This window comes from Armigeres subalbatus, chromosome 2, assembly GCF_024139115.2.
Source record: "Armigeres subalbatus isolate Guangzhou_Male chromosome 2, GZ_Asu_2, whole genome shotgun sequence".
Classification (NCBI taxonomy): Eukaryota; Metazoa; Arthropoda; class Insecta; order Diptera; family Culicidae; genus Armigeres; species Armigeres subalbatus.
In genome coordinates, this window is record NC_085140.1 from 226,996,769 (window position 1) to 227,023,997 (window position 27,229).

At 44.7% G+C, this 27,229-nt stretch overlaps 1 protein-coding gene across 3 annotated transcripts in view; it reads left to right on the top strand.

Moving 5' to 3' along the window:
* LOC134211805 (putative fatty acyl-CoA reductase CG5065) overlaps positions 1 to 12,207 on the top strand; it is a 30,398-nt gene extending 18,191 nt beyond the window's left edge. For all 3 annotated transcript variants that reach the window (XM_062689064.1, XM_062689063.1, XM_062689062.1), the window contains exons 2-8: positions 3,805 to 3,888; positions 3,951 to 4,067; positions 6,083 to 6,373; positions 6,447 to 6,660; positions 11,173 to 11,371; positions 11,430 to 11,669; positions 11,729 to 12,207. In XM_062689064.1, the coding sequence (XP_062545048.1) occupies positions 3,811 to 3,888; positions 3,951 to 4,067; positions 6,083 to 6,373; positions 6,447 to 6,660; positions 11,173 to 11,371; positions 11,430 to 11,669; positions 11,729 to 12,098 (1,509 nt within the window). In that variant the 5' untranslated portion in view covers positions 3,805 to 3,810 and the 3' untranslated portion in view covers positions 12,099 to 12,207. The remainder of the gene's footprint in view (positions 1 to 3,804; positions 3,889 to 3,950; positions 4,068 to 6,082; positions 6,374 to 6,446; positions 6,661 to 11,172; positions 11,372 to 11,429; positions 11,670 to 11,728) is intronic.
* The last annotated feature ends 15,022 nt before the right edge of the window (positions 12,208 to 27,229 follow it).

The window sequence follows — 27,229 nt, forward strand, 5'->3', positions numbered from 1 at the left end:
CTCTGGACATAACGGTGAATTAGTATGTCCAAACCGATGTAAGTACTTCCGGAAGCATCCGTGACCCGACAGAAACTGCGTCAGGTGAAAGTTCACTTCACCATGCTTTCTGTTCATCCACACCGACAGGTTTGGGATGAGCCGGTGGGTCCACCTCCCTTTCTCCGTACTGTCCCACTCTTGTTGCCATCTCGCCATCGATCGGATTCTCACCTCCTTCCTTACGTTTCTGGTGTCTCTTCGCCGATAACACTCGATGTCTTCCTCCAGGGTGATGCAGATGGGTTGCATCCCAGCAATAACGCATACAGCCTCTGACGATATCGTTCTATATGCGCTCGCGACTCGAATGGCCATCAGCCGGAACACACTTTTCAGCTTTTCCCGGTTCCGCTTGGTTTGCAGTGCATTACCCCAAGCAGGAACCCCATATCGCAGTATCGATGACGAGACACTAGCTAGCAGACGCCTCGTGCTGCTTCTTGGACCGCCTACGTTTGGCATGATCCTCGCTATTGCGTTCATTGCCTTCGCCGACTTTTCACAGGCGTAGTCAACGTGGCTGTTGAAATTTAGCCGATCGTCGATCATCACTCCCAAGTGCTTCAGTGATCGCTTAGAAGTAATCGCATGGCCTCCGACGACGATCTCCATCCGCTGGATCGCTTTGCAGTTGCTGACTAATAGCACCTCCGTTTTGTGGTGAGCTATCTGCAGCTTAACACCGCTCATCCAGCGCTCGTTCATGGCTATCGTCTCCATCACCAACACCTCCACTTCTTCAAGAGTCTCGCCCATCACCGCTAGTGACACATCGTCCGCAAAACCCACGATTTTCACTTTCCTGGGTAGCTGCAAAGTCAACACTCCGTCGTACATCCCGTTCCAAAGAGTTGGACCAAGTATGGAGCCCTGGGGAACACCCGCTGTAACGCGCATCGATTTATGTCCTTCGTTCGTATCGTACGTCAGAACTCTACCCTGAAAATAACTTTTCAGGATATTGCACAGATAGTTGGGGACCCGCATTCTGTGTAGCGCCGTCGCGATGGCTTCAAAGCTGGCGCTGTTGAACGCGTTCTTCACGTCTATCGTGACCACTGCGCAGTACCGATCTCCTCGTCTCTTCTGCTTGGACGCCTTCTCAGCACTCTCGAGCACTGTTCGAATGGCATCCACCGTCGAAACTGCTCTACGGAATCCGAACTGCATATTCGACAACCCGCGTTCTCCCTCTGTACATTTCGTCAGCCTATTGAGGATGATTCTCTCAAGGAGCTTCCCGAGCGTGTCTAACAGGCATATAGGCCTGTACGCGGCCGGATTGCCGGGTGACTTTCCTGGCTTAGGCAGCAACACCAGCTTCTGGATCTTCCACATTTCTGAAAAATTGCCTTCGTCCAGGCACATTTGCAGCGCTTTCCTGAACGAACGCAACGTTCGGTATTCCATCCGGACCCGGGGCTTTCTTCGCTTTCAGGCGTTTAGTCGCTTCCGCAAGCTCACTATTGGACACTTGTCGATCTAAGGGGTTTGCTTCTCCTTCTTCGTCGTACGGTGTTGGCGGCCACATGGTCGGCTCATGTTTCGGGAAAAGACCCTCCACAATTGCCTTCAACTTGTCCGGGCACATTTCAGCTGGCGTCGATGGGCCTTTGATCTTCGCCATCACGACCCGATACGCGTCCCCCCAGGGGTTGGCGTCTGCTTCTCGGCACAGCTCCTTGTAGCAGTCTGACTTGCTGAGCTGGATAGCCCGTTTAAATGCGGTCCTAGCTTCCCGGAACACAGCTTTGCGTTCCTCTTTCTCTGGTTCCGTCCTTGCTCTCTGTGCCCGCCTCCGAGCTTTGAGGCAAGCAGCGCGTAGCGTACTGAGCCTATCGTTCCACCAGTAAGCTGGACGCCGATTGCTTCTCGGTTCTAGTTTTCGTGGCATCGTAGCGTCGCAAGCCCTTACCATCATTCTTGTTAGCTCGGCCGCATCAATGATCTCAGTACTGCTGTCCGGTCGAAGTGCTTCAACGAATAGGTCTTTGTTAAAGGCTTTCGTTTTCCACCTCCGATCACTGGATATCCTTCTTCGTGTTGCACCAGGATTTCGTTGGCCAATACGGTAGCGAATCGCCTGGTGGTCGCTGTGGGTGTACTCCTCGCTAACTCTCCAGTCCATACTTGCCATCAACGAAGGACTGCAGAATGTGATGTCGATGATAGGGAGTCTACCATCTCTCCGAAACGTGCTCACCGAGCCTTCATTACACAATCGTACATCTAGCTTCGCTAGAGCTTCCTGCAGGATATATCCTCTTGTGTTGGTCACTCGACTGCCCCATTCCACGGCCCAGGCATTGAAGTCACCTCCTATGACTACCGGCCTTCGTCCGATCAGCTTATCGGTTAACAGATCCAATATCTGGCTAAACTGATCCACGGTCCACCTTGGAGGTGCATAGCAGCTGCATATGACTGTATGTGTGCATGTATGAGTGTATGTATATGTGTGTATGTGTACAACTTTTGTAGTCACACTTTTTGGAACTTAGCATAACCCGATTATTGCTCTCAAGAAGTTGCATTCGACGGGGAATGCGGTCTTATTGTTTAATATTGATCGACATTGCATTTCGGGTTTTTTGAAATATCATTGTTTTTCCGACTTTTTTTCTGAATTGGTAACAATGCATATCAATTAATGCAAAATTATATAAAAATTGCGATCCATTCTCCTAAAATGCTTTTTTGACCTTTCTAATTTTTTTCTATCTAAATAAATCAGAAAAATCCTCTGAGAAATACGAGTATCAAAGAATTTTCTATCCCGGAAACTGACTCAAAAACCAATAATATCAATACAGGTTTATTAAAACAAAACGATAACTATTTTCTTACACAAAAACTAGCTATGCAGATAGTTTTATCCTAGATTTTACAGTGAAATGTCCATTTTAGGGACAATGACCGAAACTAGAAATACCAAGTGGTCCCAAGTTGTGTTTTTTAAACAAACTGAACTGTTCCATCTCAGAAATACTGCAGTGCATTGAATTTCTTGTGAATTGGTATCGATGTGTATCCAACCAGTAAAGAAAACTTCTGCAATTGACAGAGTTTGTATCTTTTCTTTTGTTCCATCATCGTATTAATTATAGTTGGGGATGTATTTTTTCTAAATTAACGCTCGCTGAAAACCTAACAGAAAATCGAATGGCGCAATGTGCCGCCCCTTCGTGCCGGTTGATGTGACCTTTATTTATTTTCTTCGTCTGCGATCATGCATGCCGGTTGGCCAGAGAAGTGCGTAAATCGCTGGGAATTTTTTTACTTTTTGTGAAGGTAATGTAGCTTCACTTTGATTTTCTTGCACGCTAGACCTTCGTGGAAGCGATTGAACTTGATGTTATAGGCAAAACGGAAAAGTTAACATGGATAGTAATGCTATGATTGTAGTTATTAAGAACGTTTCTATTATGGTAACCGCTAAAAAATAGAAAAGAGATATCCATTCGATCAAATTGGAGATGCTTAGAAAATGTTAGCCTCTAGAGAAATATATTTTTTCATAGAACCATAATATGCTAATACATTTCTAAATAACTTTTTTTTTACTGCCGTTTGTACGCTTCGATTTGTATATTCCTCTATCACGGCAGTAAGACTTAGAAAATAGGTACTGCTTTGGATAACTAACTAACCATATATGTATGACTACACAAAACATAAGTCAATCCACTTGTTGTTGATGTTGAATTTATATACATAAAATTACAAACAATTGATCAAGATAAATTTTCTGTACTTTTACAGCAAAAAATGTCTCTAACCCCGGTCCAACAATGGTATGCAGGAAAGACAATATTCATCACAGGAGGATCGGGTTTTATGGGAAAGGTAAAACATTTATCTTATTGTTAAACATATTTGGCTTTCATGAAATTTTTATCAATGTACAGGTATTATTGGAAAAACTACTGTATGCATGCTCGGAAATACGCACAATTTACGTGTTGGTTCGTCCAAAACGAGGAAAAGTACCGCAAGCGCGGCTCGACGATTGGTTCAAGCTACCGGTAAGTTTTTCTGCATCTGTTTTCATTTGCACAGACAATATCAAATCTATGGCAACCTAGAATATGCAATCGATTGAAATTTAAAAAACTCATCAGCGAAAATAGGAATTTGCATTACATTCCGCCATTACCTACCAGTATACTGTCCATCAAGAACTTCCACATTTATTAACTGCAAGGTTACGCATTTGTATAGTATGATATGAGGCTAACATGATTATGTATAGATAGGTACTCTTTGCACAGGGCAGCTGATCCCGTATAAACAAATTTGACAAATGTATCTGTAACAGTAACGCAGTTTAAGTATGAACTTTCTCTTAATAATCTTAATAATTTCATTGTTTTTTGATTGAAATTCGGGAAAATTTGTTAAATCATCAATTAAACAATCCTGCCTTCACATGTTATTCTGTACCTATTACTTTTTGCCACTATCATAATAAGAAGATTATCCGACATCCGAGACCTCTTACTTAGGTAAGTTATAGTACAATGTACTAAAAAATATAAATTGTTGATGCCTCAGAAAATCAACCATCTTCTTCTTCTTCTTCTTATTGACATTACATCCCCAAACTGGAACAGAGCCGCCTCGCAGTTTAGTGTTGTTCATTCAGCACTTCCATAGGGGAGGAGAAGACCACCAGCTGTCATCGAGAGAAAAAGTGGAATCATTGAAATTTCACACGGTGTGGTATAGGAAATGAAGTATATTTTTGTTATAAAACAAATATTAAGGACATTTCTCAAAAAAATCTTGATTTACGGGGTTAGAATTTAAAAAGCACACAAAATAGACATGATATCTCGATTTTTATATATTTTTTTTTCGAATAAGCAGTTATTGCTTAAGATTGTTGAATTTCTAACCCCACAAACTAAAAATTGTTTGACGAAAAAATTTCTATAACGTTCTAGAGACATTTTAATTCTCATTTTCTATATCACGCCATGTCAAATTTCCATGGTTCAACTTTTTCTCTAAACTTTTCCAGGTGGCAGCACTGATGAAGGAACCTCTCCCATAGTTGTTAACTGCGAGGTTTCCAAGCCAAGTTACCATTTTTGCATTCGTATATCATGAGGCTAACGCGATTATACTTTTATGCCCAGGGAAGTCGAGACAATTTCCAATCCGAAAATCGCCTAGACCGGCACCGGGAATCGAACCCAGCCACCCTCAGCATGGTATTGCTTTGTAGCCGCGCGTCTTACCGCACGGCTAAGGAGGGCCCCAAATGAACCATGCTTTTGGTGAAAATACAAAAACGCTATTTGATTGAGTATCAATGTTTCACTCTATGCATGTGTTTTAGGGGCTCTCCTTAGCCTAGCGGTAAGATAAGCGGCTATAAAGCATTACCATGGTGAGGGTAGCTGGGTTCGATTCCCGGTGCCGGTCTAGGCAATTTTCGGTTTGGAAATTGACTCGACTTCGCTCAGCAGTGTTGGTAAAAACTCAAAATATCAAAACTCATGATCGTGAGTTGAAACGCACCCAACTCAGCACCTAAAAAATCATTGCTGAGTTGAATAATCGTTTTCTTTTGTTCTTCTTCGCAAATTAACAGTAAATTAACGTTCAACACATAGAGCAATGGACACTCTTGCGTGTGTAAACAATAAATTACCCCAAATAGATTTTAAACACTTTTTGAAAAAGTTCGTCTACGGAGTGAAATGATAGCCTTTCGGTACAACTTCGTTGTACGAAAAAGGCAAAAAGATCTGCAATACGAACAACGTATTACTCCTTCAAAAATAAGGAGGTGTAATGTATATGTAATGAATGACAAAATATTTTGTAATATACATTTAAAAATATATCATTGCTTCACCGAAGGCTTTATAACGTTTATTACATTTTACATTACATTTCAAATCAATAGATGCTGCAGACATTGAATCTCAAAATAAGATACCGTGAGTCTTGTCCCTGGTCCAACAATTTAACCCTTTTCGATTTTTTCTGAACTTATACAGTTTTCAATTTGAATATTTTACCATCTTAGGTATTTCAACGCATCAAAAACCAGAAGCCTGAAGTATTCAAAAAGCTAGTTCCAATTCAAGGTGATATAACGTTTGATGGATTGGGGATATCGCGCGACGACGTACAAAGACTTACTAATGAAGCCGAAATCGTTTTCCATTGCGCTGCAACTCTCAAGTTGGAGGCAAACCTGAAGGATGCTATAGAGATGAACACCGTCGGTACGAAACGAGTGCTGGATTTGTGCAAACAGATGAAGAAGTTGCAAGTTTTACTACATCTGTCAACAGCTTTTTGCTATTGCGATAAGGTAAGAACTAATATTTAACCATGCATTTCGCATCGATTTATCAATAATGCATCTTTATGTGTTTACTCTGTAGGAGGTACTAAACGAAAGAGTGTATGACTTCCACCATAGTCCCTATGACCTAATGCGAGCGATCGAATGGATGGATGAGAAGACACTCGATCTCATAACACCCAACTTGTTGAAGCCACATCCCAATACATATACGTATTCCAAACGACTGACAGAATGTCTCGTGAGGGACAGTTATCCGCAACTGCCTGTATGTATAGTGCGACCTAGCATCGGTACGTAACAAGAAGGAAGAAATATTTGGACGTTTATTTTTGCTATATGCCAAGTGTGAAGTCAAACGAAGTTAACAGATAATAACCCTGATGAAAAATCGCAACAGAACTGCAATACGAATTACATATTGTTACAGCAGCAGGAAGTGAATGGTAATTAGCGCAAAATCTATCGTTGCGCACTAAAGGATAACATGATGTTTTCACCTTAGAGCATATATCTTAAACAAAAGATTTACACTAGAAAGTGGGGCTTATTAGAGAAGAACCATGATTTACGTTATGCAATGCATGGCTAGGGGGGTGAAATAATAAACTAGGCCTTTAACGGAGCCTGTGGGGTACCTGGGCACCCTCCAGGTCCCTTACCGCGTCATGCTGGGCTCTGGCGTGGTGGACCTCTTTTCCCGTGCAACTCGTGGGAGCAAAATGGAAAACCAAGTCAATTCTTCAACTAGTGGTAGTAGTGTAGGCGACAACCCCCTCGCAAGAGGTGGGTTGTTCAGGTCTCCGCCTAGGAGGCCAGAGCCACCGGCTTACTGGTGGACTCAAGCAATTGCGAACCTCCTCCGTGCCTGCCTACGGGCAAGGAGGCGGATGCAGCGAGCACGCACAGAGAGGAGCGTGTTGAACGACGGGTGGCGTTCGTGGCTGCTAGAGCCGCTCTGAAGGCTGAGATTAGATCAAGCAAAAAAGCCAAGACACGTGGGCGATGGCCTCTGCAGAGCGGTCTCCAGAGATGCTGGATAGGATCATCGCGGGGCTCTTCCCACGTCACGACCCCAAGTCCCTGGCTTCCCTTTGTGGAGCTGCCACGGGTCAGGGTGGGAAGAGTAACTGTGGCGGAACTTGCGGGGATTGCACAGTTCCTTAGTGTAGGTAAGGCGCCAGGACCGGATGGTATTCCGAACCTGGCCATCAAAGCGGCCATTGCTGAAGCTCCCGAGATATTCAGATATGTCATGCAGAGATGCCTGGACGAGGAAGTGTTCCCTGAAGCATGGAAAAGGCAGAACTTGGTCCTATTGCCAAAGGCGGGAAAACCACCGGGGGATCCGTCGGCATATAGACCAATATGTCAGCTTGATACGGCGGGGAAGGTGCTCGAGAAGATCATCCTCAACAGGTTATTGATACGCACGGAGGGTGCGGATGGTCTATCGAGTAACCAGTTTGGCTTCCGAAAGGGTAAGTCGACCGTAGACGCTATTTTGTCGGTTACCAAATCCGCGGAGATAGCTATCCAGCGTAAGAGGATGGGAGTTCGCTATTGTGCAGTAGTGACTCTCGACGTGAGGAATGCTTTCAATAGTGCCAGTTGGGCAGCTATTGCAGATGCGCTCCTGCGTCTTGGAATTCCCGAGTATCTGTACAAGATTCTCGGAAGCTACTTCCAGAATCGACTATTGGTATACGACACGGAGGCGCGTCGGAAGTGCGTTGACATAACCTCAGGTGTTCCGCAAGGTTCCATACTGGGTCCGGTGTTATGAAACGTCATGTACGACGGTGTCTTGAGGTTGAAGTTCCCGGTGGGCGTGGTAATCGTCGGCTTCGCTGACGATATTACGCTGGAGGTCTACGGCGAATCGATCGAAGAGGTGGAGTTGACTGCAGCCCACTCGATCGCAATTGTGGAGGAGTGGATGAGTTCCAGGAAGTTAGAACTGGCTTACCACAAGACTGAGGTGGTTGTTGTTAACAATTGAAAGTCGGAGCAACAAGCGGTGATAAGGGCAGGCAACTGCGCGGTCACCTCTGAACGCTCCATCAAACACTTGGGGGTAATGATTGACGATAAGCTCACCTTTGGTAGTCACGTCAATTACGCCTGCAAGCGTGCATCCACAGCTATAGTGGCATTGTCCCGGATGATGTCCAATAGCTATGCGGTTTATGCCAGCAAGCGCAAGCTTCTGGCTAGCGTCGCTCTGTCCATACTGAGGTATGGGGGCCAGCTTGGGGCACGGCCCTGCGTATTAACTGCTACAGAACGAAGTTAGAAAGTACATATAGGCTCATGTGCCTAAGAGTTGCGAGCGCGTACCGTACCGAGATAGGTACGTGGGTCAAGAGGCGCCATGGGGAAATCACTTTCCACCTGACCCAGGTCCTTACAGGCCATGGTTGCTTCAGACAGTACCCACACCGGTTCGGACACTCGTCGTCGGTAGATGGACACATAGGTTGATACCGGAGATAGGTACGTGGGTCAAGAGGCACCATGGGGAAATCACTTTCCACCTGACCCAGGTCCTTACAGGCCGTGGTTGCTTCAGACAGTACCTACACCGGTTCGGACATTCGGCCTCGCCCGAGTGTCCGGTGTGCGCAGGTTTAGAGGAAACGGCGGAGCACGTGTTGTTTGTGTGCCCGCGTTTTCGCACAATGCGTGACCACATGCTTGCCACATGTGGTCTGGACCAGTCTTGTAAAATGTCATCTGCATGTCATTTGACTAATTTGTTCATAACTTTCTTCAGAAGCCAAATTAACTTCATAATTTTAGATGTACGCATAACGCTTGAGTAGTGCTATATTTTTGTCCAAGGGTACATTGCTCTAAATATAACATTTGAGGCTAGAGAGTGAAATCTCTCCAAAATGTCACGTGTCATTTGACATAATGTCATTTGAATGACATTCTGCCTCCCACGCCCCAGATTACATATTTACAACAATGTCTTGTTAGACAAAGTTGTAGCCACATTTAAGCGCTATAAGTTCGCCATACTTGATAGTTGATAGCTAACTACTGAAAAAAGTTCTGGTAAAATTATACAAACGAATGCAAATGACATTTTACAACACTGGTCTGGACACTACCCCGGACAACCTAGTCCGGATGAAGTTGGCTGGAACGCCGTTTTATCGGCTATCGTCCAAATGGTCTCGGTGCTACACAGAAGGTGGCGCGTGGACTCGAGGAATGGCTAGTTCAGGCGCGAATGAGAGGTGGTCCAAGGGTTAGGAGTCGGCTTCATGGGTCATATCGGTGCCCTGTGGTCGAACTCGATCCTTTTATTGAACAAGTGGCCGCGTGAAGAACAACATAGCATCGTTGCTTTCGCGGCGTCGGTCAACCGGGCGGGTTCCGAGCCCGAGGACGGAAAGGGGTCCTTGTCAAGGCTGGGACAGGCGTAGGCACCGCGTCGGCAAGTCCCTCTGTGTGCTGGCGAATAGGCCCTATCACAGAGAGGTCAATTTGGGGTGCACGCGGCATCATCATTCTTGATACCAGTCGTGCAGAGGGAAGCAGGCGCGAAGTCGACCCTTCCCACCTTCCGAGGACATAGGGCGTGGTAAGGCCACCTGGAAAGCCGGCAATGCGCTGGCACGATACCATGGTGTTCTTCTAAAAAAGCGAGTCACGATGTTCGATGCTGCAAGGACACGCAGCTAACCTCGAAGGTGCGTTATGCACTGGCCCCCCTTTGAAGCATTACATTCTGGTTGTACCGAAGGGATGATGGGCTTGACGGCAATGGAAACGGTTTAGCGGGTTGGGGATGCAGTCCTGACTCCCTCGTTTGCTGTTGGAGGTGGCCCCTAACCCCGCACTTCCTGGACAACCCAGGATGTCTGTTGAGCAGATTCCTCCTCCATTGCTTAGGAAGAAAAAAAACACACATACATACGCACATACAGACATCACCTCGATTCGTCGAACTGAGTCGATCGATATAAAACACTATGGGTCTCCGGGCCTTCTATCAAAAGTTGTTTTTTTAGTAGTTTTATAACCTTTCGGTACAACTTTGTTGTACGAGAAAGGCAAAAATCTAATGCACAAGAAAGGAATAATCACTGCTAGGTGGATCAATCAGGTTTTTTTTATATTTCAGAAATGTTGTAAAACAAACAAAGCGTAGATTTAAGTTCAATAAGAACATAATAAAAACCCAGATTAATCCACGTAGCTGTGATGGTGCCTTTCTCGTGCGTTAAAGATAGTACTTATTTTAGTTATAATTCTGCGACGAATGCAACCTATTGCGAAGAAATCGATCGAGGGTCAGTGCAAAAAAGTGAGCTAGACTTTTTACTCGCTTTTTTATGAGAAAAGTATTTTGGCCATAACTTCCAAGCCTATAGTCCGATTCGGCCAATTTTCAATAGGAAACAATGAGGCAGGATACTGCGTTGAATGCAATCTGTTGCGAAGAAATCGGTTGAGGGTTAGAGCAAAAAAGTGAGCTAGGCTTTTTTACGCGCTATTTTATGAGAAAAAAGTATTTTTGCCATAACTTCCAAGGCCATCCGGCCAATTTTCAATAGGAAACAATGGGGTAGAATTTTGCGTCGAATGCAACTTTTTGCTAAGAAATTGGTTGAGGGTAAGTTCAAAAAAGTGAGCTAGACTTTTTTACGCACTTTTTTATGTGAAAAAGTATTTTGACTACAACTTCCAAGCCCATAGTCCAATCCGATTGTATAACGAAAACAATCTATTGCCAAAATGCATCTGTTATTAATTGATTATTGTAAAATCTATTTCTTTGCATATTGCAGTCACCCCTGCAGACAAGGAACCTGTCGAAGGATGGGTGGACAACTTGAATGGCCCTGTTGGTATCATGGTAGCTGGAGGCAAAGGAGTTATGCGATCCATGTTGTGCAATGGCGAGTACAACGCTGAAGTCATACCAGTTGATCTTGCTATCAACGGTCTGATAACGATTGCATATACTCTCGGTCAAATGAAGGAAATGTAAGTATATACAAACAAATTTCATTATTTGAGCGCCAGATTTAAAAAAAAATTTCAGGCCGCCAGAAATTCCAGTTTACAACGTTACATGCCGAGAAACCAAACGAACGACTTGGAAAGAAGTGCTGGAAATGGGGAAAGCAACCGCTTATGAATATCCGTTTGAAGCTGGCGTATGGTACCCAGATGGAGGAATAACAACAAACAAATTGTATCATACTTTCTGTGTAATTTTCTTCCACTGGTTACCCGCTTACTTAATAGATTTCTTGATGTTTTGCTTTGGTCAAAAAAGATTGTAAGCAATTTTTACTCCATTTTATTAGCAATGAATTATATTATTTTCGTTGATTTCAGTATGTGCCGTCTGCAGACAATGATTTCACAGGGGTTGGATTTACTCCAATTTTTCACAACACGTCAATGGGATTTTAAATCACAGCAATACCAAGCGATAGCAAAGAGCCTTACTCCACGGGATTTCGAGTTATTCGATATGGATATCGACAAGATCGATACTAAGGACTACCTCAAACGGATCATTCTCGGTGGGCGTCAATATTGCTTGAAGGAACCCCTAACCTCACTGCCAAAAGCTCGAATGCAGTTGAAAGCCCTGTGGGTTTTAGACAAAGTGGCAAAAGCTTTCATGATTTGGTTTTTGTTTTGGGGATTGCTTAAAATTACAGGATTTAGTGAAATTTTCAAGACAGTGAATTCTAATTAAGCAGCATAGAGTATGTTGGTTGGTTTAATATTGATTTCGAATTTATTATGTATTGGGGTGTTGTTGGGCCAAATAAATAAAAATCAACTGTTGTATTATTTCTTTTAAACATTATTTTGACATGACATGCATGAGATGACAAAAAACCTATTTGCCGAAATCGATAAAATTTATTGGAAAACCAGAAATTATAAAATGTATTGGAAAACCTGAAGTTACGCAAATTTATGGGAAATGGAGGTGTTCAAGGGAATATCCCGAGCAACACACATGTTGTAAATCAGTCTATTATACTCATATAAGACTAAATTTGGTCATATATGAGTTATATCAACCAAATCAACGTGAATTGTGCTGCTAGGGATGCAATGCATATTACACCCAAAACAATTCTGTATGACATTCTTTGTATTAAGCATTTTGTATCACATCTCGCATTCAATCCGATCAGAGAATGTCATACTTGTTAATACAGCTCATTGCATTAAGTCGGTTTATTTGGTTTCGATCAATACATCCAAACGAATCTCGTTAACTCCTCCTAGAACAAGTATATGAATCGTGTACAGCAATAAAACTTTAACCCACACAATCTTTCCGATTCCATTTAGCTTGATAACGGAAAAGGACACAAATATGCACGGTGCTTATTCCACTCGTATCACTCATTGCTATCCCTGTTACCCTTCCACTTGTCACATCCGCATAGCATGAAACGTGGATAATGATTGCCTTTGGTCGCGTCGTTCCTCATCTGATAAATAGTCCAGATGGTTAGCGCGTCAGTCTAGATGTGCTTAGTGTGGAGGGTCCGGGTTCAATTCCCGCCTTTGATCCAGTTTTTTATATGCTTGCTGAGGTTGTCGAAGTATACAGCATTTCACTCCTCGATGGGTGAGTGTAAAATTAGATTCAATAGACACTAACACATAACCAGTTCTTATTTTCTCGTGACCGGAGACCTAATACAAGGGCCTGCCGTTTACTTAATACAATCTGTGCATATGTCGCAAATTATGACAAACTGTACGCGAAACTAATGCGAGATTGCAATAAAATGTTGCAATCTCTGGTTGGGTGTATGCATGCTTACTAACAAGGGCCGCACAGCAATCTTGAACTTTTGTAGACGGCCGCTTTTGAGAGGGGGGAGGGGTTTCGAAAAAGTCTACGATAGTCTACGAAGGGGGAAGGGGGGGGGGGGTGGGTATACCAAAAGTCTACGTAGTCTTTTTTAGGTCTTTTTTTTAAACGATTTATACAGCAGCTTTGTGCGAATTTCACTAGTTTGATTTTTTTAGGATGTTCCGGTTTTTTTCTTTTGCAAGACTTTACCGAACTAACCTCTTGCATTTCTCCATAAAAATCTAATGAATTTCACTAGAGTAAAAGCCTGAACTACGTCTTAAAACTATCATGGATTTCACCGGAAAATTCTTCTGTGTTGAGCAGGAAAATTCTCCAAAGTATTCTATAAAAACTTGCGAAAAAATTAAAAAAATTTACTTGGATTTTATTACAGATTCTACTAGAATTTCTTTTGATTTTCGGCAGGAACTTGTTTGGAAACTATTGAAATCATGTCGTTTCACCGAAAATTATTTAGAAAATTGTTTGGAATGTCCACAAGATTTTTTTAAATTACCTCAAGAAATTGCTCCATATTTGCAAGAGAAATTTAAAAATATCGTAGAAAACCATTCTAAATTTCCACGGGAAATATTTCGGAATGTCCGTTTAAAATTGAAATTACCTCGGGAAATAATTCTAAATTTTCACGGAAAATTACTCGGGATTTTTTAACGGGGAAACTTTTGGAACTTAGAAGAAAATTCTTGAGATTTCAACAGATGATTATTCAGCAGGATATTGCATGGAATTTTCAAGAAATGCATCGGAATTATCACGGATAGTTCTTTGGAGTATTACCTGGAAGCTTTAAAGGTTATCAATTGGGAAATTTTACGAAATTTCCTCGCAAAACTTATTGGAATATATACTTGACATTCTCGGAATTTCAACTCAAAATGTTTTCAAAATTCTAAAAATTCTTCGGTTTCACAAATTTGAATCGGCGTTGAGAATTATAGGTCAAATGCGTGGCGCACACCTCTAGGACGAATAGAATTGAACAGAAATTAAATTATTTGGCATTGAGATTTTATTTGAGGAGCTATGGATAGAGGATTCAATTTGATTTGATTTCGAATTGATTTTTGTTTTGTTGGATTTTGTTATGTTTGAAATTCAAAATTTATTATATTGTTTACATGGAAATGGATTTGAATAGCTGAATTAATAACGTGGTTGATTTCCATATTTTCCCAATCACATATGATGTTTTGTAAAATTTGAAAAAGTCTACGTAGACTTCAAGGGGTGCCCAAGTAGCACACGCAACATCTTCCAAAAAGCATAATGTTTCTATTCAGTTTCATTAAAGGCATTGAAAAAACATCAAAGCACGAAAAAGTTGCATCAAGATGTCAAAAACGTTCGAGTTGTGATTAATGTTTCATTAACATTGCAATGCAGTACGTGTTTGACATTTGGAAACAAACAACCAAAGAATACTGCACTTTATGTTGCAAACACGAAACAAAATTATCAAGTTGCACATTTTTTACCATGTAACTTCAATGCATCTTTCAACATTTGTTTGTTTGTTTAAATTAAGTTGCAGATAAGTTGAGTGTGTCTTCATGTTTAATTTAGCATCGTTCAATGTTTTGACAACTTACCATTTTTCCGGTGATGGTGCAATCAAGTAACAGAAAACTCCAGTACAAAACTTCATAATCGTATGGTTTTTAATGGTGAGTCAACATGCAGTCCCTTCGAAGTGTTGAATGGTGCTGTGGTAGAGTGAAGGACTATCAATCACAAGATCCATAAATCGAATCCAATTTTATATTTTTATTTTATTTTTTTTCCGCTGTAGTATTTTGAAACATTATTGCCATTTTACTGCAATCGAAGGATGTTTCCGTAGGCTCCACCTCTTGCGCTTTTTAGATTGTAAGAGAGTTATTTTTGATGGCACATACGCAAAGACTATATCTTACCGAATAGTTGCAACACAGTGAAATGTTCAGTAGTGAAACAAGTTGTGCTGCTTGGGTGGGGGAGGGGTTTCGGAAAAGTCTACGAAAGTCTACGAGGGGGGAGGGAGGGGTTTGAAAATGTTAAATTTCGGTCTACTTGGTTTGTGGACAGCCCCTTTCATATTAAATTTTGAAGCATTATACACCATGAGTATATAGTGTATTGAAACAAAAAAGTTATTTCTAAGAATCTTTTCCAAATAACATACTTTTAAGGACATTCTATCCAACAGGTTTCATCGCCATACACTAGATTCATAGATTCATTGCCGCTAAAAATTTTAAAAATGATTTGTCCATTGATTATTAAACCAATAACCCATATTTTTAATTCAATTATTATAACTAGTAGGTTCCCCGACGGATGGAAAAAATCCAAAATCATTCCCATAAAAAAGAAGGCTTCCAGTGATACTATAAATAATTTACGACCTATCAGTATTCTTTGTGCTTTATCCAAAGTTTTCGAGCGGGTTATTAAATTTCAAATATGTATAATATTGAGCAAAACAACTTTCTTAATAGTTGTCAATCAGGATATCGTCCCAATCACAGTTCCAAAACTGCCATGTTGAAAGTTTTTGATGACATTGGTGTTATCTTGGATAATGGTAGACCTGTTGTTTTGATTCTCCTCGATTTTTCTAAAGCGTTTGATATGATTTCTCATAAGATACTTTGTGATAAACTACGTAAACAATTCAATTTTTCTAATCATGCAGTTAATCTTATTGAAACCTTTTTGCAAAGTACATCTCAAGCTGTTTAGGGGCCATCCACAAAGTACGTCACGCCTCTAGGGGGGAGGGGGGTTCAGAGTAGCGTGACGATCCATACAAAAAAATTTGAGGTTTGTTACAAAAAGCGTGACGAGGGGGGGAGGGGGGTTGAAAATCGTACATTTTTGCGTGACGTACTTTATGGATCTTCCCTTATATCTGAATTATATCTGATTTTGTTGCCATTATTTCTGGTGTTCCGCAAGGATCAATTATTGGCCCCATTTTGTTTTCTTTATATATTAATGATATTACAAAAGTTCTGAAAGATTGTAAAATTCATCTTTTTGCTGACGATGTCCAGTTATATTATGATAGTCATGATAAATCTTCTTCGTTAATCTCTACTAAAATCAATGAAGATTTAGCAAGGATCCGTGAATGGTCGTCTAAAAATATGTTATCTCCTTACTTGATACTTGATGGGCTACAGCTCTTCGATGAACCTACGCCGAATGGAGTATCCTTCTCCACTGGACTCGATCCTGGGCCAATCGCTTCCAGTCGCCCTGAACATTGAGCGCCCTGAGGTCGTCTTCAACTGCAGAAAGCCATCGTGTACGCGGCCTTCCACAAAGCCTACGGCCTCTTCCGGGTTCTCTACTAAATATTGTCTTCGCTTGACGTTCTTCCGGCATACGAACAACGTGACCAGCCCACCGTAGTCTGCCGTGTTGTATAAGCTTAATAATATCCAGCCCTTTATACACGTGGTACAATTCGTGATTCATGCGACGCCGCCAGATACCGTTCTCCTGTTTACCGCCGAGTATTGTCCGCAGCACCTTACGCTCAAACACTCCGAGAGCTTTCCGATCAGCCTCATTTAACGTCCATGTCTCATGGCCGTATAAAGCCACCGGAAAAATCAGAGTAGTATACAGCGCGAGTTTTGTTTTCGTTTGCAGACTACGGGACTTAAGCTGGCTACGAAGTCCGTAACAAGCCCTATTTGCAGCTGCAATACGCCTTTTCACCTCGCGGGTAACATCATTATCGCACGTCACTAATGTTCCAAGATACACAAATTCTTCTACTACTTCAAATTTTTCACCATCCAGCACTATTTCGCTACCACCACCACTAATGAACCCACGTTGATTGCCAGCGACCATGTACTTCTTTTTGCTGGTATTGATCGTGAGTCCAATCCTCACTGTCTCCCTCTTAAAAGGCGCAAAAGCCTCTTCCACGGCACGGCGATCAATTCCGAGCGCTATATTGAACAGTAGGTTCGAGAGTGCATCACCCTGCTTTAATCCATCTAAGGTAACAAATGACGTCGATATTTCATCCGCAACCCTTACACTTGATTTCGATCCGTCCAACGTTATACGAATCAGCCGTATCAGTTTCGCCGGAAAACCATGTTCAAGCATAATTTGCCATAACTCATTCCGTTTCACTGAATCGTACGCCGCCTTGAAATCAATAAACAGATGGTGTGTCTGCAAGTTGTACTCCCGGAATTTATCAAGGATTTGTCTCAGGGTAAATATTTGATCCGTCGTTGATCGGCCCTCACGAAAACCCGCTTGGTATTCGCCGACGAAGGACTCTTCAAGCGGTCTCAGTCTGTTGAACAGAATACGGGACATAATTTTGTACGCCGAATTAAGGAGGGTTATTCCTCGGTAATTGGCACACTGCAGTCTGTGCCCTTTCTTAAAGAGAGGGCAAATGAGGCCGTCCAACCAGCTAGCAGGCATTTCCTCGTCTTCCCAAAGTTTCGACATAATATGGTGCAGAACTTTATAAAGCTGCTCACTGCCATGTTCGAAAAGTTTAGCCGGGAGCTGGTCCTTCCCCGCACGGCAAATGCTGGGTAAAGCGTACCATTGGTATTTCGCGTACCTGAAGGAATAAAATAGACCCCATCTCGCGGTCCTTAGCCTCTTACCCAGCAACTCCTATCCCTACCTCTCCGCGGTGCTGGCCGGGATACGAGCAACCTTAGGGAAGATCGGGTAACCAACCCCGGTGGGAACTATGGTCGTATGCTGACAGGGAAGGGGGGTGGGTTTGCTCCTCTCCGGAGGTGAAAATCTTATTGAGCGTCTGTTCTCCATGTCATGATCGGCTCACAACAGCGTCTGTTCTCCATGTTAGGGGCGGCTGATCATCGTCCAAGTGCCAGCGAGGGACTCTAAGTGAAACTGTGCACCATGGTCCACCGGACATAAGGAGGAATCCCGAGCAAAGTCCGAAAACATAATGAGAGCATATAGAAAACATATTTTGATATTGATATCAAAATGAAATCATAATTTGTTTTCAAATATGAATCATTATGACTGATTACATATTTTGATCTCATTTTGCTGTTGATTTCTAAATTGTATGATCTGACATCAAACTGTGTACTTATTTTGTTATCGGAACCAATATCAAAATTAGTTTTCGATTTGCTCTCATCGATAGCAGGAATAGTTTTCAATTTGATGTCACAGTAAGATTTTTCTGCTGTAGATTTTGATCTTTTAACCGTTAAAACGACCAAAAGGATATCAACCTGAGTTATCAAAATTAGGCGATTTCACTAAAACAAAATTAGTTATCGATTTGCTCTCAAGCTTTGCTCGGGATGGTCCTCCGGAAATTTAGGGGGTTTGGTGACAGGCCCTGCAGGCCAGCCAAAAAAAAACTCACGCGACGAACAATCAACAAGAGAGTACGGACCGGAACCATCGGCGAAGACCACTGCGACGAAAAGGGACAAGCGATTGGAAACTCGGTTCGTGGAAATGCAAATCTCTCAACTTCATCGGGAGCACACGCATACTCGCCGATGTGCTCAAGGACCGTGGATTTGGCATCGTAGCGCTGCAGGAGGTTTGTTGGAAGGGATCAATGGTGCGAACGTTTAGAGGTAATCATACCATCTACCAGAGCTGCGGCAACACACGAGCTGGGAACAGCTTTCATAGTGATGGGCGATATGCAAAGGCGCGTGATCGGGTGGTGGTCGATCAATGAAAGAATGTGCAGGTTGAGGATCAAAGGCCGGTTCTTCAACTTCAGCATAATCAACGTCCATAGCCCACACTCCGGAAGCACTGATGATGATAAGGACGCATTCTACGCGCAGCTGGAACGTGAGTACGACAGCTGCCCAAGCCACGACATCAAAATCATCATAGGAGATTTGAACGCTCAGGTTGGCCAAGAGGAGGAGTTTAGACCGACTATTGGAAAGTTCAGCACACACCGGCTGACGAACGAAAACGGCCTACGACTAATTGATTTCGCCGCCTCCAAGAATATGGGCATTCGCAGCACCTACTTCCAACACAGAAGAAACGCCGCCTGGAAGAAGCGGAGTGCGAGGAGATGGAACAGCTGTGCCGTTCTCAAGATACACGCAAGTTCTATCAGAAGCTCAACGCATCCCGCAATGGCTTCGTGCCGCGAGCCGAAATGTGCCTGGATAAGGATGGAAGCATCTTGACGGACGAACGTGTGGTGATCGAAAGGTGGAAGCAGCACTACGAGGAACATCTGAATGGCGCTGAGAGTTCAGGCAGTGAAAGTCAAGGCAGCGGAGGAGATGACTACGTCAGTTCAGCGGACGATGGAAGCCAACCAGCCTTCACCGTGAGGGAAGTTAAGGATGCCATCCAACAGCTAATGACCAATAAAGCAGCTGGTAAGGATGGTATCGGAGCTGAGCTCATCAAGATGGCCACGGAAAAGCTTGCCACTTGCCTGCACAAACTGATAGTCAGAATCTGGCAAACCGAACAGCTACCGGAAGAGTGGAAGGAAGGGGTTATATGCCCCATCTACAAGAAAGGCGACAAACTGGAGTGTGAGAACTTTCGAGCGATCACCATCCTTAATGCCGCCTACAAAGTTATATCCCAGATCATCTTCCGTCGTCTGTCACCATTAGTGAACGAGTTCGTGGGAAGTTATCAAGCCGGCTTCGTTGACGGCCGCTCGACAACGGACCAGATCTTTACTGTACGGCAAATCCTTCAAAAATGCCGTGAATACCAGGTCCCAACGCACCATCTGTTCGTTGATTTCAAGGCGGCATACGACAGTATAGACCGCGTAGAGCTATGGAAAATTATGGACGAGAACAGCGAGAACAACCAGACTGATCAAAGCAACGGTGGATGGTGTGCAAAACTGTGTGAAGATTTCGGGCGAACACTCCAGTTCGTTCGAATCGCGCCGGGGACTAAGATAAGGTGATGGACTTTCGTGCCTGTTGTTCAACATTACGCTAGAAGGTGTCATGCGGAGAGCCGGATGTAACAGCTGGGGTACGATTTTCAACAGATCCAGTCAATTTATTCGCTTCGCGGATGACATGGACATTGTCGGCCGAACATTTGCAAAGGTGGCAGAACTGTACACCCGCCTGAAACGTGAAGCAACAAAAGTTGGACTGGTGGTGAATGCGTCAAAGACAAAGAACATGCTTGTGGGCGGAACCGAGCGCGACAGGGCCCGCCTGGGAAGCAGTGTTACGATAGACGGGGATACCTTCGAGGTGGTCGAGGAATTCGTCTACCTCGGATCCTTGCTAACGGCTGACAACAACGTTAGTCGTGAAATACGAAGGCGCATCATCTATGGATTTGCTGGACAGGACAGAAAGTGTGGAAAAGCGGGCATCGAGCGGCTACCTTCTACCAAAGCTGTGGCACCACCAACGAGCTGGGAACCGGCTTCATAGTGCTGGGTAAGATGCGCCAACGCGTGATTGGGTGGCAACCAATCAACGCAAGGATGTGCAAGCTGAGGATTAAAGGCCGTTTCTTCAACTATAGCATCATCAACGTGCACTGCCCACACGAAGGGAGACCCGACGACGAGAAAGAAGCGTTCTACGCACAGCTGGAGCAGACATACGATGGATGCCCACTGCGGGACGTTAAAATCGCCATCGGTGACATGAACGCACAGGTAGGAAGGGAGGAAATGTATAGACCGGTCATCGGACCGGATAGTCTGCACACCGTATCGAATGACAACGGCCAACGATGCATAAACTTCGCAGCCTCCCGCGGAATGGTAGTCCGAAGCACCTTCTTTCCCCGCAAAAATATCCACAAGGCCACATGGAGATCACCTAACCAAGAAACGGAAAACCAAATCGATCACGTTCTAATCGACGGTAAATTCTTCTCCGACATCACGAATGTCCGCACTTACCGCAGTGCGAATATTGAATCCGACCACTACCTCGTTGCAGTATGCCTGCGCTCAAAACTCTCGACGGTGTACAACACGCGTCGAAGTCGGACGCCGCGGCTTAACATTGGGCGGCTACAAGACGGTAGACTAGCCCAAGAATACGCGCAGCAGCTGGAAGTGGCACTTCCAACGGAAGAGCAGCTAGGCGCAGCGTCTCTTGAAGATGGCTGGAGAGATATTCGATCCGCCATTGGTAGCACCGCAACCGCTGCACTAGGCACGGTGCCCCGGATCAGAGAAACGACTGGTATGACGGCGAATGTGAGCAGTTAGTGGAAGAGAAGAATGCAGCATGGGCGAGATTGCTGCAACACCGCACGAGGGCGAACGAGGCACGATATAAACAGGCGCGGAACAGACAAAACTCGATTTTCCGGAGGAAAAAGCGCCAGCAGGAAGATCGAGACCGTGAAGAAACGGAGCAACTGTACCGCGCTAATAACGCACGAAAGTTCTATGAGAAGTTAAACCGTTCACGTAAGGGCCACGTGCCACAGCCTGATATGTGTAAGGACATAAACGGGAACCTTCTTACGAACGAGCGTGAGGTGATCCAAAGGTGGCGGCAGCACTACGAAGAGCACCTGAATGGCGATGTGGCAGACGAAGATGGCGGTATGGTGATGGACCTGGGAGAACGCGCGCAGGACATAATTCTACCGGCTCCGGATCTCCAGGAAATCCAGGAGGAGATTGGCCGGCTGAAGAACAACAAAGCCCCTGGGGTTGACCAACTACCAGGAGAGCTATTTAAACACGGTGGTGAGGCACTGGCTAGAGCGCTGCACTGGGTCATTACCAAGATTTGGGAGGAGGAAGTTTTGCCGCAGGAGTGGATGGAAGGTGTCGTGTGTCCCATCTACAAAAGGGCGATAAGCTGGATTGTAGCAACTACCGCGCAATCACATTGCTGAACGCCGCCTACAAGGTACTCTCCCAAATTTTATGCCGTCAACTAGCACCAACTGCAAGGGAGTTCGTGGGGCAGTACCAGGCGGGTTTTATGGGCGAACGCTCCACCACGGACCAGGTGTTCGCCATTCGCCAAGTACTGCAGAAATGCCGCGAATACAACGTGCCCACACATCATCCAGGGCCGGATTTATGGGGGGGCCGGGGGGGCCGTGGCCCCGGGCCCCCACAAATCTTATGTACCAAAACCAACCTTTTTTGTACATTTTGGGGCCCCCACATACCGTCGGCCCCGGGGCCCCCTTCCGGCTAAATCCGGCCCTGACATCATCTATTCATCGACTTCAAAGCCGCATATGATACATTCGATCGGGACCAGCTATGGCAGCTAATGCACGAACACGGTTTTCCGGATAAACTGACACGATTGATCAAAGCGACGATGGATCGGGTGATGTGCGTAGTTCGAGTTTCAGGGGCATTCTCGAGTCCCTTGGTGGGGTGCAGATGGCGGACGGTACGTGGAGGAGGCGAATGAACCACGAATTGCATCAGCTGTTGGGAGAACCATCCATCGTTCACACCGCGAAAATCGGACGACTGCGATGGGCCGGGCACGTAGCCAGAATGTCGGACAGTAACCCGGTGAAAATGGTTCTCGACAACGATCCGACGGGCACAAGAAGGCGAGGTGCGCAGCGGGCAAGGTGGATCGATCAGGTGGAAGATGACTTGCGGACCCTCCGTAGACTGCGTGGTTGGCGACGTGTAGCCATGGACCGAGCCGAATGGAGAAGACTCTTATATACCACACAGGCCACTTCGGCCTTAGTCTGAATAAATAATAATAAATCATCTATGGAAGTCGGGCCTACTACGGGCTCCAGAAGAAACTGCGGTCGAAAAAGATTCGCCACCGCACCAAATGTGTCATGTACAAGACGCTTATAAGACCGGTAGTCCTCTACGGACATGAAACATGGACAATGCTCGAGGAGGACTTGCAAGCACTCGGAGTATTCGAGAGACGGGTGCTTAGGACCATCTTTGGCGGTGTGCAAGAAGACGGTGTGTGGCGGTGAAGAATGAACCATGAGCTCGCCCAACTCTACGGCGAACCCAGTATCCAGAAGGTAGCTAAAGCCGGAAGGGTACGATGGGCAGGACATGTTGCAAGAATGCCGGACAGCAACCCTGCAAAGATGGTGTTCGCTTCCGATCCGGCAGGTACGAGACGGCGTGGAGCGCAGCGAGCGAGATGGGCAGACCAGGTGCAAAACGACTTGGCGAGCGTGGGGCGTATCCGAGGATGGAGAGATGCGGCCTCGAACCGTGTATTGTGGCGTCAAATTGTTGATTCAGTGTTATCTGTTTAGATGTAGACTAAATAAATGAAATGAAATGAATGGTCCTTCCTTGCAGCCTTATTGTTTTTCAGCTCTTTGACAGCTTTTTTACTCTCATCTAGTGTAGGTGACTCCACAGCTTGTCCATCGTCGCTAATATTCATTCTGTTCACCTATGCACCGTCACTTCCTCCATTCAACAAAGTCTCGAAGTGTTGCATCCACCTGGCAGCCACTTCAGTTTTATCTGTCAGCAAATTCCATTGTTGGTCGTTGCACATGACTGGAGATGGCGCTGTCTTTCTCCGCACGCCATTGACAGACTCATAAAACCTCCGCATATCGTTCTACTCCATTTTTTTCTGCGCCTCACAAATAACTTGTTCTTCGTACTCTTTTTTCTTCCTGCGGTGGGTTCGATTTTCGGCTTCTCTTGCTTCCTTGTACCGATCTCTATTCGATCGGGTACCTGACACCAACATCCGGCTTCTGGCAACGTTCTTCTCGTCTGTCACTCTCTGACACTCCACATCGAACCAACCCGTCCTGGGTCGCCTCTGTGCAGTGCCTACCACTTCTCGTGCTGTTGTGCTCACCGCTCCATGGATCGACTCCCATAGATCGTTGATGTTGTCGCTAACGTTGATTGCACTTATCCGTTCGTCGAGCTTCTGGCGGTACTCAGCGATACTCCTTCCGCCGACAACCGCTGGATATTGTAACGCATCGTTCGCTGTGATCTTACGTTCGATACAGTTGACAACCTTGATCGAATTTTACTGACAATGAGGTAGTGATCAGAGTCAATGTTCGGACCTCTGAATGTCCGCACATCGATAACATCCGAGAAATGGCGCCCATCCACCAGAACATGGTCTATCTGGTTGCAAGTTTCGCCATTTGGGTGTCTCCAGATGTGCTTTCGGATGTTCTTTCGTGCAAAGTAGGTGCTACTGATGGCCATCCCTCTGGCAGCAGCAAAATTTACTAGCCGTAGGCCGTTGTCATTGGTAGCGGAGTGAAGGCTCTCCCTACCGATTATGGGACGGAAAAAGTCCTCTCTACCGACCTGAGCGTTAGCGTCTCCGATAACAATTTTCACGTCATGTTTTGGGCACTCTCCATAGGCTTTATCAAGACATTCATAAAACGTGTCCTTCACGTCGTCGGATTTATCGTTTACGCACCGACAGATTAGGCTATAATTGAAGAATTTGCCCCGTATCCTCAACACACAGATTCGTTTGCTAATGGGTTTCCACCGCATCACTCGCTTCATCTGCTTGCCCATCACTACGAAACAAACTCCATGCTCTGCTTTTTCACCGCCGCTGTGATAGATGTTATAGTTGAATGCAGTATTGGTCGTGGGGTCCACGGCTCGGAATTCACCCTCTCCGGATCTGGGCCATCGGACTTCTTGAATAGCAGCCACGTTCACTCCAACCTTCTGCAGTTCACGAGCCAGAAGGCTCACTCGTCCAGGTTCATTTAGGGTCCTGACATTCCAGGTACCGAGTTTCCAATCATAGTCCTTATTTCGTTGCCGGGTCGGTTGCCAAAAATAACGTTCTCTTTTTCTTCTATCTCCATTTTTCGTGGTATTTGAGAGGCTTCAGTAAGCTACCTTACCGGGGTCGCGTTACCTACATCGCGATGATGGGGCTGCCACCTTAGGTATAGCTGACGCGATACAGCATTTCGTTAATCAGCCGCTGGGTACCAGGCAGACGATGTTTGAGCCGCACCTCCTGGTGAACAGACGCTCGAGGCGTACCTTCTCACTCTAACTGATGTCAGAAGGACAACAGTGCCCAGGCTGCACTACCAGCTAAGTACTCAACCCTTAGCTGGCGGTCTTTTGTCATCGGACGACCCGTGGAAGCGTGAGATAGGGACTTGTGGGGACCAGAGCTCTGTTGGGCGCTCCTTCCTTGATGTTAACCCACCATTTGCAGCCCATGTTATCACCTAATGTTAAAAAAAAACAGATGCATTATTTATTAGTGGTAACCGAGGTAATGCTGTGTTAAAACCTACCCTTAGTATGAATGACGAGCAAATAGAATTCAAAGATCATGTCACTAGTTTAGGTGTAATAATCGATGATAACTTCTCTTTTGACAAATTTATTTTCAAAAACCCAGATTAATCCACCTAGCGGTGATGGTGCCTTTCTCGACCTTCGTAAAATGTGTGTGCTTGAAAAAAGATGAGCTAGTGGCTAGGAGTAAAAAAGACAAATTTCTTTGTCCGTTCTATGAAAATCAGATTATTTATGGCAAAGATATTGTAGATCCAGTTGAAAACCGAAAATCATATTTTGTCCCATTTCCGGATGTCGCAACTGCATCGCGAGTGGTGCCCGACTATGGCACAGTTGCGCACTACTCGCGATGCAGTTGCAACATCCGGAAATGCGATTTCGCGGGACCTCGGTTCGGTTTTCAGCTTGATCTACAATATGCTAATAAGAATTTCGACATTTTTGTTTCCTTTTCCAATCTTTTTGACGTACATAACCCTGTTTTATTTCACCCAGTCATATATTTTAAGGATATCACTTTTGGATGTTAGTTGAACTGAAGCTCCGACTACACAAAAAAAAACGAAAATGTCATTCCCATCACGCGAGCGGAGGGCAATATTTGTTATGATATAAATCTCATGACCGTCTTTCTGCCAAACTCCCGTATGAAGTGGAGAGACAGAGACATCATCTCAGTTCGTCGAGCTGAATCGATTGGTATATAACACTATGGGTCTCCAGGCCTTCTGTAAAAGTTTGGTTTTGGAGCGAACATACAGCCTTTTCGTATAAAAAGGCTAAAATGGTGTTTCAGCCATATCTTCCGATCCCATAGTCCGATCTAGCCAATTTTCAATAGGAAACAATGGGACAGGATTCTGCGTCGAATGCAACTTGTTTCGTGTGAATCAGTTAAGGTTAGGTGTCCGAAAATAGGTGACATTTTTGTGATTTTTATGAAAAAAGGTATTTTGGTCATAACTTCCAATCCCATAGTCCGACCTGTCCAATTTTTAATAGGAAACAATGGGAAAGGATTTTGCGTCGAATGCAATTTGTTGCGAGCAAATCGGTTGAGAATAAGTGCCTGAAAAATGAGTGACATTTCTTACGCAATATTTTCGTATGAATTTGTATTTTGGCCTTAACTCTCGATCCCATAGTCCGATCTGGCCAATTTCAAATAAGAAATAATGGGACAGGATTCTGCGTCGAATGCAACTTCATTTTCATTTATTTAGTCTACATCTATACAGATAACACTGAATCAACAATTTGACGCCACAATACACGGTTCGAGGCTGCATCTCTCCATCCTCGAATACGCCCCACGCTCGCCAAGTCGTTCTGCACCTGGTCTGCCCATCTCGCTCGCTGCGCTCCACGTCGTCTCGTACCTGCCGGATCGGAAGCGAACACCATCTTTGCAGGGTTGCTGTCCGGCATTCTTGCAACATGCCCTGCCCATCGTACCCTTCCGGCTTTAGCTACCTTCTGGATACTGGGTTCGCCGTAGAGCTGAGCGAGCTCATGGTTCATTCTTCGCCGCCACACACCGTCTTCTTGTACACCGCCAAAGATGGTCCTAAGCACCCGTCTCTCGAATACTCCGAGTGCTTGCAAGTCCTCCTCGAGCATTGTCCATGTTTCATGTCCGTAGAGGACTACCGGTCTTATTAACGTCTTGTACATGACACATTTGGTGCGGTGGCGAATCTTTTTCGACCGCAGTTTCTTCTGGAGTCCGTAGTAG